This window comes from Bombus pascuorum, chromosome 4 (genome assembly GCF_905332965.1).
Source record: "Bombus pascuorum chromosome 4, iyBomPasc1.1, whole genome shotgun sequence".
NCBI lineage: Eukaryota > Metazoa > Arthropoda > Insecta > Hymenoptera > Apidae > Bombus > Bombus pascuorum.
This window is the reverse complement of record NC_083491.1, coordinates 7,271,665-7,287,373: the sequence shown is the minus strand read 5'-3', so window position 1 is coordinate 7,287,373 and position 15,709 is coordinate 7,271,665. Positions and strand designations below refer to the sequence as shown.

Sequence of the window (15,709 nt, the reverse complement as noted above, 5' to 3'; positions counted from 1 at the left end):
AGGTTGGCAAACGAGGCAGTTGAGAGTTAACTTGCTTGTACGAAGGAAGTGCGGATAAACGAGCGTCTACTGTTCCAATTTTCACCTCATTGGTATTATGTTCTTAAATTCGTCGATATCGTTTTAGTATATAGATTGTTAATAGCTTGCTAATCTAGCAGTATGATTTTAACTTTTGATTCATCGATGTATCAGATTCAGAGACGAACTGTATTTTTCAATTTTTGATTTGTTAATTCAACTTTCTACTCGTCAATATTCGTTCAATTTGTAATTCAACGAGGGACAGCGGATTTTTATTGGAATTCGTATTTTCGTGAATCTAATTAAACGGATGGAATTTCAGTAGACATTTAGTTTCTCCGCAGAATATTAGAATAAGCGCAATACATTTTAGACATTTCGTCTATTTTCGCGGAATACCTCCAATTTGTGCGTTTTTGTTACTTTGAATTTCCCACAAACGCGTACAAACTTGCAGTCCATTTCTAATTCACCAATTTCTCCACAAATTTTAACTCATCGGTGTAATTGTAATTTTCAACTTATTAATATTGCATCCATTTTCAATTCGACATAAACTCTGTAACCTTAATTTGATTTTCCATCTACCAACATTTCCTCAACTCTTAACTCGCAATTATTGCTTGTGCTATTATTTTCATCCGATTCTCCCTCTCATGTTACCCAGCTTTCATTTCAAACGTTAATTCTTAATCAAAGAGGAACTTTTTCCATACAAATGGAAAACAAAAAAAAAAAAAGAAAAGAAAAGAAGGGAAGAGTAAAGTGCATTCCCTTTGACATAATACTAGCCGTTGACCTATCGTTGTAAAACACCGAGCGGAAGGTGACGCAACGAGGGCGAGAAAAAAGGGAAGAAAGAAGAAAATCAACCCGCATGTGCTCGGACGCACTTGAAAACGAAAAGTACTTTTGGACCAAGAGCGATATGGAGGCGGTATACGTCGGAGAACGTGAAGAGTGTACCGAGGGTGCGTGAACTATGAAATGCACCGCTATACACGTTCCCTCTTTCGACAAATGTAGCTCTGAAAAGCTACGAGAAATGTTTATAATTGGGATCGTTGGCCCGTTGCGCTCTCTTTTCTTGATACCCAGCCGTGTACAATCGCGTGCACGCGAATAACGTTGGCATATTTTATGCGATACTATTCCAATGTGTATTTCTGGCAATTTTTAAGGATTGGTATATTTTTGAAAGATTTTTTTCACATAGGTGTTGTGAATATCTTTTAACTTGGAGGATGAAAATGAAAAGATGTGAAGAATATTATCATCTTGAAATATCTGGATATCTTGGCAGATTTGTAAAAAGAGTATATACGAATGTTACCAAAATTGCAAATTAAAAGAAAATAAACGCTGTCTTTAGACGTGTGTGTTATTTTCGTATCACTTTGCTACAAACGCACAGTCTTTCAGACTTTCTGTTTCATTTATTAAATCATTTATATTGTAACAATTAATTTGATGTAATATTTTCTCTGTCAAGATGTTTGAAAATGTGATTTTAAAAATTCTCCACTAGATTATGAGGAGGAATTGGAAATTCGGACTCCTCTTAGAAACGAGTTAATAACGGATTAATTACTAAACAACATTGATTATCTCGCGTAATCAATAGATCGTGAAACAAACCTTTTTTCATACAGCCAAATCGTTTATTCTCACGAAAAAAATCAGAATCGTCGTTTCTTCGAAAATATTCTCCGATCCGAAATATCTTCAAAAGCGGGAATTTTAAAAGAAGCTTCAGTTCGTCGAGGCGTAACGCGACACTACATTAATAACAATTTCATTTCGCGCGGGATTGAAAGCAAGAGGACTGGGCGAAGGTGCTCGAGGCTTGGGTCACGAGAGCACAGAGCGGCTGAAATTTGAAATTCAATCGCATGCAAATTTCTCCGACGAGGGAAGACACTTACGGCTAACCGGCGAACAAGATCGAGGATTCGTCGCTTAGCGTGCTGTAAACACTCGTCCCTTTTTACCAGGCTTATGAAATATTGATAGGCCTCCATTTGGTGTGCACGAGCGCGCGCGCGCGCGCCAGTGAAACGAGCGTCGCCTCGATGACGTTAACGATGTCGCCGGCTCAAGAGTAAAAACGACACGGCGGAAACGCGTTGGAATTTCAAAACAGACCGCCTCGCTCCAGCTTCGAATTATCGCGAGTCTAGAGAAATTATACGATGGAAAAATGGTAATACAGAATTAGCAATTTTGTATATTTTCTTCTTTTTTTTAAAGAATGTGTAATAATTTATCACGGAGGAGATATAGATTTATATTTTAATTGGGTCGAAATTTGATATAAGATGATATTTTTTAGAATTTTGTAGCATACCTATAGAGTTTTTCTATCGTTTTTGAGAAATTTGAAATACAAAAAATTAGACTATTAAATATTATTATTGTCAGCGTAATTAAACCATTTGAGGAAGATGTATATTTTTTGTGATAGCAGTAAAGTAATTTGCTATACATTTTTGAGTATCGTTACATGTTTTTAAAGCATCTATGAACCATTTCATCGCTCTCCTAATAAAATTTAAGATCTAAGAACTCGAGTTTCTCTTTTGAAATATTTTTATGAAGAAATCACGTTTACGAATGTGCACAATTTTTCAATCATTTGTAATTAATTCTAATTATCGTTTAATATAAAAAAAACTAATGGCATATAAAGTCAAAGATTAAAATACAGAAGATATAACAGATCTAAAAATTCTTCCTTAGTTTTTAGAAGCATCCTTTGTATTCTATAATTGTATCGCGTTATACAACGATTCTTTGAATTCGGTTGACATCTTTCCTTCGATTTAACCACTGTCCACACTTAAAAAGCTCGCACGAGACTAATCTTGCTTGGCGGGCGTTCAGCAAGGCCCAAAACAGAAGTCTCGAGAATACGCATGCTGATATAGTGGATTTCACCGAACGTAGGAAAATTGCCAATCGGTAGATTCGCTCGCTGGGCATCATCGCTCATTGTATTTCTGTGAGCTCGAAGCGCAATAAAGAAGGTGAGATTTCGTATATAATTAGATAAGGATCGATCGGAACGTTATAATCAGCTAACTTACACTTTGGAAGCAATCGCGTTTATGGCACGCTCGCCTATTGAGAGCACAATGGACAATAAATTGCTGAAAGGAATCGTTCTAAGGGCTAAAGTCTCGACTTAAAGGTAGCCTTTTAACAGCGAAAACGTGTTTTATAAAATTAACAGAGATCCAAGTTTTTGTTCCTTGGAGCGGAACAATCACGTTTTTACAAATTCATTATTTGGTCCATAATGTTAATACTTTTTAAGCACGTACCAGAGAAATATATGTATATTTCTGTGATCACTTTATACCCCTATATTGCTTTTCCCGAAATTCACATTTTGTTGTCGAACCTTATTATTGTATTATTATTACCGTTCTGTTTCCTCAGTCTCCTGTTTTCCATTATTATCTCCGCCTTCCCATTTAATTTATTTTCAAATTCAAAGTTAAATATCAAACAAAATATAGCTATATTTTATCTTCAACTTTCAATTGATTTTTCCCTTATTCGTGATAATAATATGTTGTTGTTTATCATTTTACGGGTCTCGGAAACATTCTTACACACATACATATATATGTATATCGAAATATTTAAATATTATTTTTTATTAGTTGTTGTTAACGTGCAACGTATGCTTTAGTTTACAGAAGAAAAATTACTAACATTTGTTCAGCTAATATTGCAAAGGATTATAGTAATTGAGAGATATTAAACACATGCGTGAAAAAAGGAATTTGGATTCACTAAGGTCGGATAAAGATGATTACCCGATAACTTTCAGTCATATTTACATAAGTTACATTTATGAATAACAAATAAATAACATTTTTAGATTGTTGAAAAATTATACTTTTGTATCATTTGGTCAAATCACGAATTAATACTAAAACTCCACTTATTATGTTTTCCTAAATATATTGTACTTAGGCTCTTACGATTAAAGTAATATGATGAAAATAGATAAGCTAGTCGTAATAATAGCTGTATTTTTACTTCAACAAAATAACAATTAATTGCACTAACAGAAATTGCATATTTGGTAGTTCCAATATCAAACACAAAGCAAACGCACATGTAAGCAGATATTCGTCAGTAGTCCGAGACTATAATATAAAATTCAGAAATACGCTGATAGATTTCTAATGAACCGAACTGTCTCGAAGAAACAAAGTTAGTAATCCTCTTAAACAGAAGCACGAGTGCCGCCATTATAGCCCAAGACTGTTTACACGATCAAACGTTCGCTTAAATGGCGTGCTCTTCCTCCGCTCCGGTGGAATCGTTGGTCGTTCGGCTCTTACCCCAGAAACGTTCCTCTGCAACGTTCCTCCTAACGAGCGTCCAAGGAAATTGTATACGAAACACGTGATCTGTGTAAAACCCGACAGCAGAAGGAGAGAATATTCCGGGATTACGGTTGCCTTCTACAGAGAGAAAATCCGTGGTTCTTTCGCCGAGAGGAAGCTTCAGTTTGCCGTCTCTGAATCGCGTAGGTAAATGGCTGTTCTCTTTAACCGCATACACGAGGCTCTTACGATCAAAAAGGGGGGAGAGACATGACGAGGGAGGAGACAAAAAAAGAAAGAAAGAGGAAGACGAGAAAAGAAGAAAGGAAGACGCAAGAAGAAAGTAAGAAGTAGAAAGACAGAGTTGTAAGCGGCCACGTCGAAGGTGGAGGGAGAAGAAGAAGGAAAGAGGAAAAGTGATAGAGGGAGGAAAGGAAGAACGAAGGAGGCTTGTCGCGAAACAGAGAGAGGATCAGAGGATCGTAGGAGTGGTGTTCTCGAGGTGGTAAGCACGACGAGGTAAAAAGGAACGACGTTGGAGGAGAGGAGGTTGGGGTGGAAAAAAGGCAGAGAGTTACTGGCGGGAAAAACGGTGTCTTGGAAAAGGTGCAAAGCCGACAGTATTCTTTGTAGCGGGGGATATTCGCCTTCTGTGCCGAAGACCTCTCGCACTTCTTTACCTTTTCCAACCCCTGCTCCACTCTCCACTACCACTAGCATCAAATCCAAGACCCACCACCTTCTTTTCTTCCTTCTTCTTGTGCACCAACCAACTTGTCCCCCTTCCACCGTTCTTTCTTTTTCTCCTCTTCCTCCTTATTCGCTTCTTCCACTTCTTCTCTTCGTCTTTCTCTCGCCTTCGACTCGATTTCTCACTTTCTTGCCTTGATCGTCTCTCCTTCGTCTTCGGTGCACAACGATTACAGCGCAACTACCGTAGCGTCGAAGCCAGTAGTCTTCCCTTCTCTGCTAGTAGTAGTAGCAGCTTACTTCTCCGCCCATGCTGGATCCCTTACTCGACAGCCTCTTGTGCCACGAGATATTTACCAACATCCAAGATGGCGGCATAATCTTGCCGGCTTTTCGTCGAAAGTCGACGAGTCATCCAACGCAGCCAGTCCCTTTTTTTTGCCCATAAACACTTTCATCGGTCTCGTTTCACTGACTCCGCCCTGGCTGCTCGCCCTGCTCATCCCCTTTCACCGTTCCTTTTCCTTTCACTCCGCGTTCCTTAGTTTCTTCCTTCTTGCTCGGTCGTCTCTGACGGATCCTTCGGCCCTTTCGAGCTTCCTCCACTCGCGATTCTTTTGAGAAATCGATCATAACACGCGTCCTACACGTCGATTATCTCTTCCGCGCATCTACGTAATCTCGCGAATTTTGAAAGACATTGGACGTTGATAGGCATTCGGATATCCTGTGTCGTCGAGGTTTGAGGGGATTGACGTCGGTTTGAAGTTGATTGCGATAGGTTTCAGGATCCGATGGTTGCTTTGTCAAGTACGAATGTTTTGTATACTTTAGATTTCTATATTCCGATTAGATGATTAGTAATTATTTTCTTTGGGCTATAGACAGTCGTGAAAGCTCTGCAGCTAGAATTGTAAATAATTCCGACTCCTTACTTCACATTCTTCAACGTCATCGAAAAAACACTCGCAATAAATGTATCAAACGTAACTGCAAGACAATTTACGAAATTTGCGAAACATTATATCAAGTACGATAAAGCTTTAAGGATCGAAAAGGGACAAAGACGGTACACAATAAATCTATCGCCTAGAGGAATCTCGAAGATTGTATATAAAAAATTGGATGAAAAATCAGAGACTTAACTCGAAGAAAAAAATCTTCACGGACGATGTTGGCATTCGAAGGGTTAACCAACGAAATCATTTAACCAGGCAGCCTTTTTTCTGCTCGTACTGAGCATAGTGTATGAGCAAGAAAAGAGGCAGGAGGCAAAGCGTGCAATAAGTTGAAGGGACACCCTCGACAGATTTACCGGAAGAAGATCGAGAGGGAAGAAATCAGGAGAGGTAAATACGCGTGGTGAGAGAGTCCATGGATAAGAAGCAATCGAATCGAATAGTGGAACTCGTGGAATCCGCAATCCGTCGCGAAGTGAATGGCGAAACGCCTAAGGGTTTCTATGGTCGGGTATGCCCGCCGTCTGTTCCTCTGTCCATCGACCTAACCTAACCTACCCAGAACTTGAGATTAATGTGGTAATCGCTGAATCAGCGAAAGACACGGCAGACGACGGTGAAAAGGAAGAGGGATCTTCCTCTTCCTTGTGACTTCGATATGTTTCTCCTTGAACGAGCAGTCGAAGGAATGTTGCTGCACGATAAACAAACGGAGGTACACGAAGATATATACAGTGGCTGGGAAAAGTATCGGCACACCGTTTTAGGTATTACGATACGTGTTAAGTAATAGACTATGGATTTTTATGCGTTTGTAGAAAATTTGTAAGTGCAAAATTGTACAAAGTACACACAATATGGAAAAATATATAAAATATTTAAAGTATTATTAATATATGTTACCTGGTAGATAAAATAATTTCCTACCGAGGTCTTAATTGTATCGTGGGAGATGCAGTCTACCAATTAATTAGGTCTAAATACAGGTATACTGGTGCTAGGTGTTTACTGGAAAATTGTATATTCGAATATATCTTATGATATTCGATAAGCTTAAATTAATTAACTGGGCACGATGTGCCACGCTTAATCACTTTCGTTTATTGCTCATTGATGACTCGTAATTTTCTGAAGTTAAACGTCACTATATTGGGTTAGTCTCCTAGCTATAAATCATTCTTTGAAATCATCAAGTACCTTCATGCATAACTTTCTGTATTCAGTTTGTACTTGGAAATGGTTTTAAAGGTGAAGAAACTGTGTTAATTCTATAAGGCGTGCCTGAAAATATACTATTCCTTTCTACTTATTACTCGATGCTTCATATATTCTTGCGGAATATGAAGAAAGCGTAATAAATACTAGGAATTCCATTCACTCAGTTTCATTAAAAACCTTTTAATTTTATCAGAGTTTTCGTTAATTTCGTTTAATATTCGTAAATTAGAATATCATTCGCTATAAACCTTTTATGCTGCAAAATATAATTGTAAAGTACATAGTACTATACGAAACAGCGCATTCTTACCTACCATACAACGATAAAACACGTAATATGAATAAATGAAAACCCAACATTACAATATTAGAATACGATCGCCTAAGAAACTCAACCTTACTATATTTCAAAAATTCCTTTCCCATAAAACACTAATTTCCTTACTACACTTACGGTTTTCTTTGAAATAATTCCAATTTCTGTTTCGTAAACCGTAAACAGCCTACTCTATTGCACCTATCGCTTCACCGAAATAATCCAAGAAAACGTCGTTCCAATAACTACGATCATCCAAAGAGAATCACTCGAGAAACCATCATAAACCCCATTGTGCAAGAAGCGAGCGTAGGATATCCATGTTCCTTGATCGATGCGGCTAAAAACGATCGTTGTGAATAATACGCGACTCTTAGAAGAAGCAGTAATAACAGGATAGATTTCGATACAACGGATAGGTATATACGGGTGCGTGCATCGTGCAAATAAATACTTGGCCAAGGGATGCAGAAAGGAAAGAAGGGTTGAAGCTGTGCCAGTCACGGAAGAACCTCGCTGGTACGTGGAGTAAGTGCAATAATACCAGATTATTTGCATCGCAAAGCCGTGCGTATGGGTAAACACAATATTCGCTCTCTGCTCGGCTCTGTGAACCGATAGTGCGCTCAGGTAGATACGCATCTGTCTATATCGTTCTCCATGTCTCTCTGTCTCACCCCATTTCGACTCCCTTTCACTCTCTTCGTTCCACCAATAGATTCATCGTTCTCTCTTCTGTTCACCTTCTCTTCGGTCCCTTCCTCTCTTTCTCACCTTTATCGTGTTTCGTGTCTATCATCGTGTTCCTCTGTCTCACTTACTCGATCCTCGTCTCTGTTTCTCGTGATCTGTTTCGTGTCCCGTCTTCGTTCCTCTCTCTATGTACCACCGCGGCGTAATACAGATTCTATTTGAGCTGCCTGAGGGAAGTTAACTCGTGATGCGTGCAGCTCGGCTCGCTCTGTTGGCGATACTACGGATCCCATCGTTCTCCATTTCGAGGCTGCAAATCCAAGAACCTAGCCGGGATCTCGCGACCTGCACGGCTATTCCTATTAGGCTCGCTATCGTTCGATTTTATGGAAACGCCGCGTCTGAAGAATTTCTTTCTTTTATTCCCGATTTGTGATAGTTGGCGAGGTTTTCGGGTTTTATTGATCGGGCGAGAAATTCATAGGGTATTGTGATTTTTACGTTGTATGTGGTAGTATTGTAGTATTTATGAGGAGCTATGTGACTCGTAGGTCGCGTTGTATTGCACAAAGGAATTAACTTCGTAGTATTTCGTTATAGTTAACTTCGTAGTACTATGTTATTATTTTAGATACTGCTTCAGCCAAAGTTTTATAGCATTGGTAACAGAGAAGTTACTGAAATACTGTATAATACTGTTAATACTAATTTCAAATACTAATTGGGTCCTCCTTTTTACAAAACTCCTGAAAAAGAATAATTTCCATTTAGATGTTAATTAGAGTTACAAATCTCACTTTGTCTCATTTACGATTGTTGTCGATACTATTTGAAACGTTATTTCAAACTAATTAACACCATATTTCCATCCTTTTCTGAGTTCCACCATCGAAATGACCCAAAGCTCTTTATAATATTGCACTAATCCTGTTTCAAATTTTACGTCGGCTATGCCTCTATATAATCTCCACCCCCCAAAACTAACTACCATTTATCTCTTAATTCCATTAATAAATTATTCCAAAGCCCTACATTATCGTTCTATTACTTCAAACATTATTTCATACTAATTCCCACGAAATTCTCTAAAAAAAGGATAACTTTTATTCTTATTTGAGTTCCACCGATAAAATATTCGAAATCTCTTCGCCATTGTAACACCATACCGATGTTGCATATGTCAAGATACTTCCCATGGAACCTCTGCGGAATTCGCTAAAAACAAATCCGTTCGTTTCTCAATCTCACTAACGAAATATTTTCAATTCCTGATTCACATCCAAACTCTACCAATAAAATATTCCAAAGCAGTCTATTTCTTCTACGCTGTCACATCAATCGAACCTGTCTCATGATCTGCTTAAATCAAGCCTCTACAAAATTTCAAAAAGCATTTCACCCTTCCTCGAACTCACCGACAAAATATCCAAATCCTTTGCCAGACATTCACCCCATAACCCTCGCGCATAAGAACCAAAGGCAACACGTCTACACTGCGGAAGTTGCAGGTGAGCGAGAACATTTGAAAACGGGTATCGATACCTTTAGAGAGAGAAAGAGAAAGAGAGAGAGAGAGATGGGGGGAGGGAGAATCTGTACAGGCAGGTTCTATTAGTACGTAACGCCTGGTCCTTTTGCCGTGCCGCTCAAAGCAAAGCAGCCCCCGGAGTGTTACAATTTCGCCCTCTCTCTACCCCTCCAGGTCCGCCTCGAAAGTCCCTTTATCTATCCCGCTATTTTCCTAACTCCGACGTCCCCTCCGGGGGTTTCTCCTCGTTCGTGGTGACGACAACGATTCCTCTTCTCTCCTGAAGGAGGATGTGGAGGGAGCGCGCCGGATCCGCCGGAATACCGGCCGTTGGAGGGGTGGTAGAGCCGGAGCACTACCGCCACCCCTTCATCCCCTTTTTACGAGAGGTTGAAATGCCCGCCCATTGGTCCGCCCATGTAGGACCAAAGCAGTCACTTCGAATCAATTCGACCTACGATTTCGCCTCGTAGACGGTCCTACACGGCGCTGGCACACTCGCAACCGCGCATCATAAGCTTCGACCGCATTTCGTACACCTAACCTCGTCAAACGTGATCTATCGCGTAGAAACGCTCGCTCATGGACTCTCTCGATAATCGACACCTAGTGCGGCTACTGTGTCCTCCGGCAATTGACGATTGAAATTTATTCGAACAGTTGGAAGAATCGTTGTTGTTTTCCACTTTCTTTGTGATTTATTTTCATTTTCTTTTTTCGTCGTGTCGGATTTGGACCGAGAGTGATTCTGTAAGGAGAGATTGGTTACATCGAACAAGGGGGAAGTGACTTGTTGTTGGAAACTGATAGATTAGGGAGATCGTAGTATTTTAGGGAAAATCTAAGCGTGTTCGATGAGGGGGCATGAGGGGCAATCGTGATGATTAGCGAATATCGCAAGATCGTTAGCAATAAAGTGGAGTGCGTCACTAGCAGCCGTCATCCTTGAGATAGAGTGAGTGGGTGACACGGAGAAGAAGAGTAAAAAGAAAAATGCTCGTTATCGTTGTGGAAACAAACTATTAGCGTAAGATAACAATTCGTACGGAGCTCGTGTGTGTGACAGTTGCCTCGCGAAAACATGTCGAAAGAGAAATGCTCGCGCGATTTCGTTCAGTGCTTTTGAATTTCGACGGACAACCTACATTTATACCTCGTTAAAAAATTTAAGTAGAACAAACGGAAGAATATTTCAAGAGAGTGCAGGAAGTACACATTAGCGCGTACAAATATTCACGAAAGCGAACCCTCGTCGGTGAAATAAGACAAGAACACCATGAACACGAACAACAACGAGTATCTTCACCTATTTCCAAAGAACCAGAGAAACTAAAGTTTCCAAAAGAAAGACAGAAAAAAATAAGCTTAAATGTGCCCATGAAGCGATCACGATGGAACCGCGTGGGATGATGATGTCGAACCTGTCGTGCGACGGCTGCGCGGACAGCGACCGCGACTCTGACAGCAGCAGCATGATCGTGGACCCGGTGAGTCTGGACAAAAACGACCTGTCACCGTCCCAGTCATCGTCCAGCCCAATCATCCCGAGTTCTCCAGTCCCACAGACCACCGCGTCCTCCAGAAACCGTGGTGGAAGTCGCAGCAAGAAGAACTACTCGATGATGTCAGCCAACAGTCAACAAAAGAACAACTCGTCCGGCCAAGCATCGTCCTATAACAACGACAAAATGTCCTCGTCTTTGATCAAGCCACCTTATTCGTATATAGCTCTCATTACAATGGCGATTCTTCAGTCGCCACAAAAGAAACTGACATTGAGTGGAATCTGCGAGTTCATCATGTCACGGTTCCCTTATTACCACGACAAGTTCCCGGCCTGGCAAAACTCTATCAGACACAATTTGTCCCTGAACGATTGTTTCATTAAGATACCACGTGAGCCAGGAAATCCTGGAAAAGGGAATTACTGGACCCTAGACCCATTGGCCGAGGACATGTTCGACAATGGGAGCTTCTTGCGTCGCAGAAAGAGGTACAAGAGGCCTCCGCCGCATTATGTGCTCCGAGACAGGGCGATTATGGCGACCTTCGCCATTTGCGGCGATCGAGGACCTTGCCCTGGCGGCGGCGGTGGTCATCCCGGTGCTCTGACCTATCCAAGCGCCGCGTATCTGTCTCCGCCACCCGGTCTGCCTCTGCTCGACTTCTCCCCGTCGACCTTGGAAGCTCTGAAGCTTGGCGGCTTCTTGGAACCGCCTCCACCACTGTACAAACCGGTACCGATCACGGCTCCACCGATCAGACAAATCGATCCCGCGCCAACGAGGACCACCACGATACCGAGCAGCCATCCGCCGGCTGACAAGAAGAGGAACTTCAGTATTGACGCTCTGATCGGTAAACAGGCGGCAAACGATCAGAATTGTGGCGGGCTGTTGGATCTCAGCCCGTCGGAGCATAGGGAGATCAGGAGTCAGGCGTCGGCTTTCTCTCCTCTCGTTTAGAGGATTTGTTTGATCGAGTTTTTCGAGATTCTTTCTGACTGGCACTCTGCATTGGCCGGATCTCAGTTAAATTCTCAGTTTTTCTTGGAGATTCTGGTTTTCGGAGAAGATTGCAGTTTTCCAAGGGAGCTTCAATGGACAGGGAAGGAGAGATGGTGGAGAATGTTTTCGACGTTCGTGATGGATTTTGGGTGATGAAGAAGCGGTTACAGACTGTGAAGGTGAATGGAAGGGAAGAGGAAAATTTATAGAAGAGCGTTGGAGAAGCAAAGAATTTTTCACTTCCGCGTTATTATCAGAAATCAAAAGTATATGGAAGAATAGTGATACGTACTATGGAGAGTGATAAAATAGCTAGATACCAAAAGAAGAGAAGCGACGGAACCAAAGATTTCAACTTCGACAAGTACTTGTGTAAAAAAACAAGAAAAAAAGAACGAGAGAGAGAGAGAGAGAGAGTGAGAGAGAGAGAGAGAGAGAGAGAAGAAGGAACGGACGAAAGAACGAGTCGAAATAATTGTAAAAAGGTGTAGTGCAATAGTGTAGTGGTTTAAGTACGAGAAAAGATCCCCTTTGGTCGTGTCGAAACGATTCTTAGCGACTGTACGGCGTCGTCACGAACAATCGATTCCTCGCGAATCGAACTTCATAATTTTCCATCCTCTCTGTTTCAACCCCATTTATTTTCACATATTTTTTCTTTCCTCCGTGCTCTATTCTTAGCCGGAGGCTTCTTAAACGATAGATTAATATCTCGGCACTGTAAATATACACACGTACACACGTATACACACGTATGCACACAACAGACACATGCACACGCACATCCTCGAACAAATCTTTGCTCAGCTTTCTATTGTTTGCGCGAGTGTGAGAGAAAAAGAGAGAATGCGCGAGTGAAAGGGTAGGAGAGGGTGGCAGAGAGCGATAGAGGGGAGGTCAGTTCTCTTCATCGGATTTAATGTAAAGCTCGGGCCGGGTTTTCGGTCAAGTAGACGTTTTAGTGTACATAGCGTTGTACGAAAAAAATAAAAAGAAATACACACACATATAGGGGATGCTCGCGTTCCGTACTACGAAACATATTCGTGTACCTTTGATTCTCGTGTTCGATCCTCGATACGGGAGGTTTTGATAGCGAAAACGCGTGCAGCGATTCGCAAAGATCCAGCCTTATCGAGTTTTATTGTCTTACGAAACTGCACATCTTTAATCGGCGTGCGAGTAACGCGAGCTTTGAAACACAATCCTTTCGTTTCTCTGGTTTATTAACAAACGATTTACGCGGAGAAACTTTGGACTAATCGACTTGATACACTGTTCGAAACATTAGATTGGGAAATTAATGGTCGATTCGTGTCTGTATTGGTTATCTTTGTTTATCCTACCAAGAAGAATTCGTTGTCAATTACATACAGATTTTTTTTAGTAATTTACTGCCTCGTTTATATTTTAGAAAACATCGTAGCGCTTTGAAAAATGTAGATTGTCTGGAAGTAAAATTTTGCGACGAAGATTTTCGAAAAGCTCAAAAATGTAGGAATACGTGGCAATAAATTCAAAGAATAGATAAAAAAATAATAAAACTCGATTTTAATTCGATTGGATTCTGTGGAATTATTTCTAATGCACAGGAATGGGTGCCATTGTTCATATTGGAATTATCTCAATATTATTCTTATTGTGAAAGACTTGCACCGATAATTTTTTATTTAAAGATACGCGAATATAATGGCATGCTATTCTAGGAAATGTAATCCTCATCGCGATAGAGGAACAATAATCATTGCCATAGTTACGTAATGAACACAGACACATTTCAATCCATTTATTTGCCATTTATTGCACAGCAACCTAACAATTAGAAGATTGGCGATATTTTGAGAGCTGCTTCATCGTTTGATGAGGTTTTTAGCGGTTTCACGAGATTAAACGTTGCGTTACGAAATCTTTGTTTTTCTCTTTTATAATTGACTCTTTTTTCCGAGCAGTGTATGAAGCAAACGTTGATGTAAGATCATAATGGTCCGAATCCTTTAAAATTTCTTTAGAAATTAAATACTACTGTACAAATGTTTATTCCAAAGAATTAATTATTTATATAAAATCGAAGATATAGACGAAGGAAATCGAAGGAAAATCCAAGACTTCGGCGAAGTGAACTTTCCAATTTCCATATATTAACGCCAGAAAGTTGCTAGATACACTGCAAAATTGATTATGACTTAAGAAACATGTTTCCGAAAGTACCACTACGCAATCTATTAAGAAATTAATAAACAAATCAAATTGCCAATATCACAAGTGTAATTCGCACAACTCAACCGAAATTCTTTTCTATTCGCTGTACTAAGAAACAAGTTACATAAAGAATACTTTATGCTGTAGGAAATTATAATTGAGGGGTTGAAATCGTAAATGACTCGTAAACGTTAGATTTTCAATAGAAAAAATATTCGCTTCTATTAATTTTACCATTTGCACAATTTATCACACCTGGACACTATAGACTTTCAGCGTTTATCAATTTAATAGATTTAGAAAAAGAATAAATTGCGTATAAGAAATTATTTTTCATTAGTCACATTTCATTAGTTACATTCTTCTATCTTTAAAAAACGATTGATTTACAATCACAGCTCTAGAAGCTACAATAAATTATTTTAATACTGATAACTTTCCTCCTCTTATTCTACGTGAAATTTATATTTCCTCTTAATAGAAAAATCGACTTAGATCTTTTGTTGCTACCAGCGTCATTTGCCGTTTCAATTCCTCAAATAGAGATTTTAATTTCGCAATGACACACAGTGAGGAGAATATTTCTTCGGAAATTTTTCTCGTTCGCTGTTCGATGAAAGATTTTCCATAAAAGATTTTCAAAAGAAGATAATTACACGCAAATAATAGGAGAAAAAAAGAAATGCGAAACGACAGTTCGACGGAAATTCGTCGATGATTTTTAATACAGAAATAGCGTGTTTGAGTCTGTTTTCGAGCGTTTTTAAACGCGCATAAGACGCATGTGCAGGGATCCACGGGAAAAGAGAATGGAATAATTTACAATTAATCCCTGCAAAGATACGCATCCATGACGATTACGTATGTGTTGGTCTACCTACGCGTGTACATACCAGCCGCTAGTGAATTTTCCTCGAACGTGTACGATGATGATTGTCAGATAAGAATTATTGCAGGAGAACGTAACAGCGCAGCGTAACGTTTGTGCAACGAATCCGGTCGTATTTATATTTCGTTGATCGAAAAGCAGGTTAAGTATGTTTAGGAATTTCGTTAATTAAATACCAACTGGATTTTTATCGAACGACGCTATGGTTTGGTTCTTACAATTGCTTACAAACGTTCTAACGAATAAAAGTATCGAACGATATGTACAAATTGCTAGTCTGCTTTTATTAACGCGTCCCGTGCCGTGGAGAATAGGTAATTTGTAATTAAAAAGTTTGAAAATT

General features: G+C 39.8%; 1 protein-coding gene across 1 annotated transcript; it reads left to right on the top strand.

The window, feature by feature from the left end:
* Positions 1-9,820: 9,820 nt before the first annotated feature.
* Positions 9,821-13,317, top strand: LOC132906311 (forkhead box protein D3). The gene has a single exon (XM_060958363.1). It carries the CDS (start codon positions 11,163-11,165, stop codon positions 12,234-12,236), a length of 1,074 nt encoding a protein of 357 aa, XP_060814346.1. The 5' UTR covers positions 9,821-11,162; the 3' UTR covers positions 12,237-13,317.
* Positions 13,318-15,709: the final 2,392 nt, after the last annotated feature.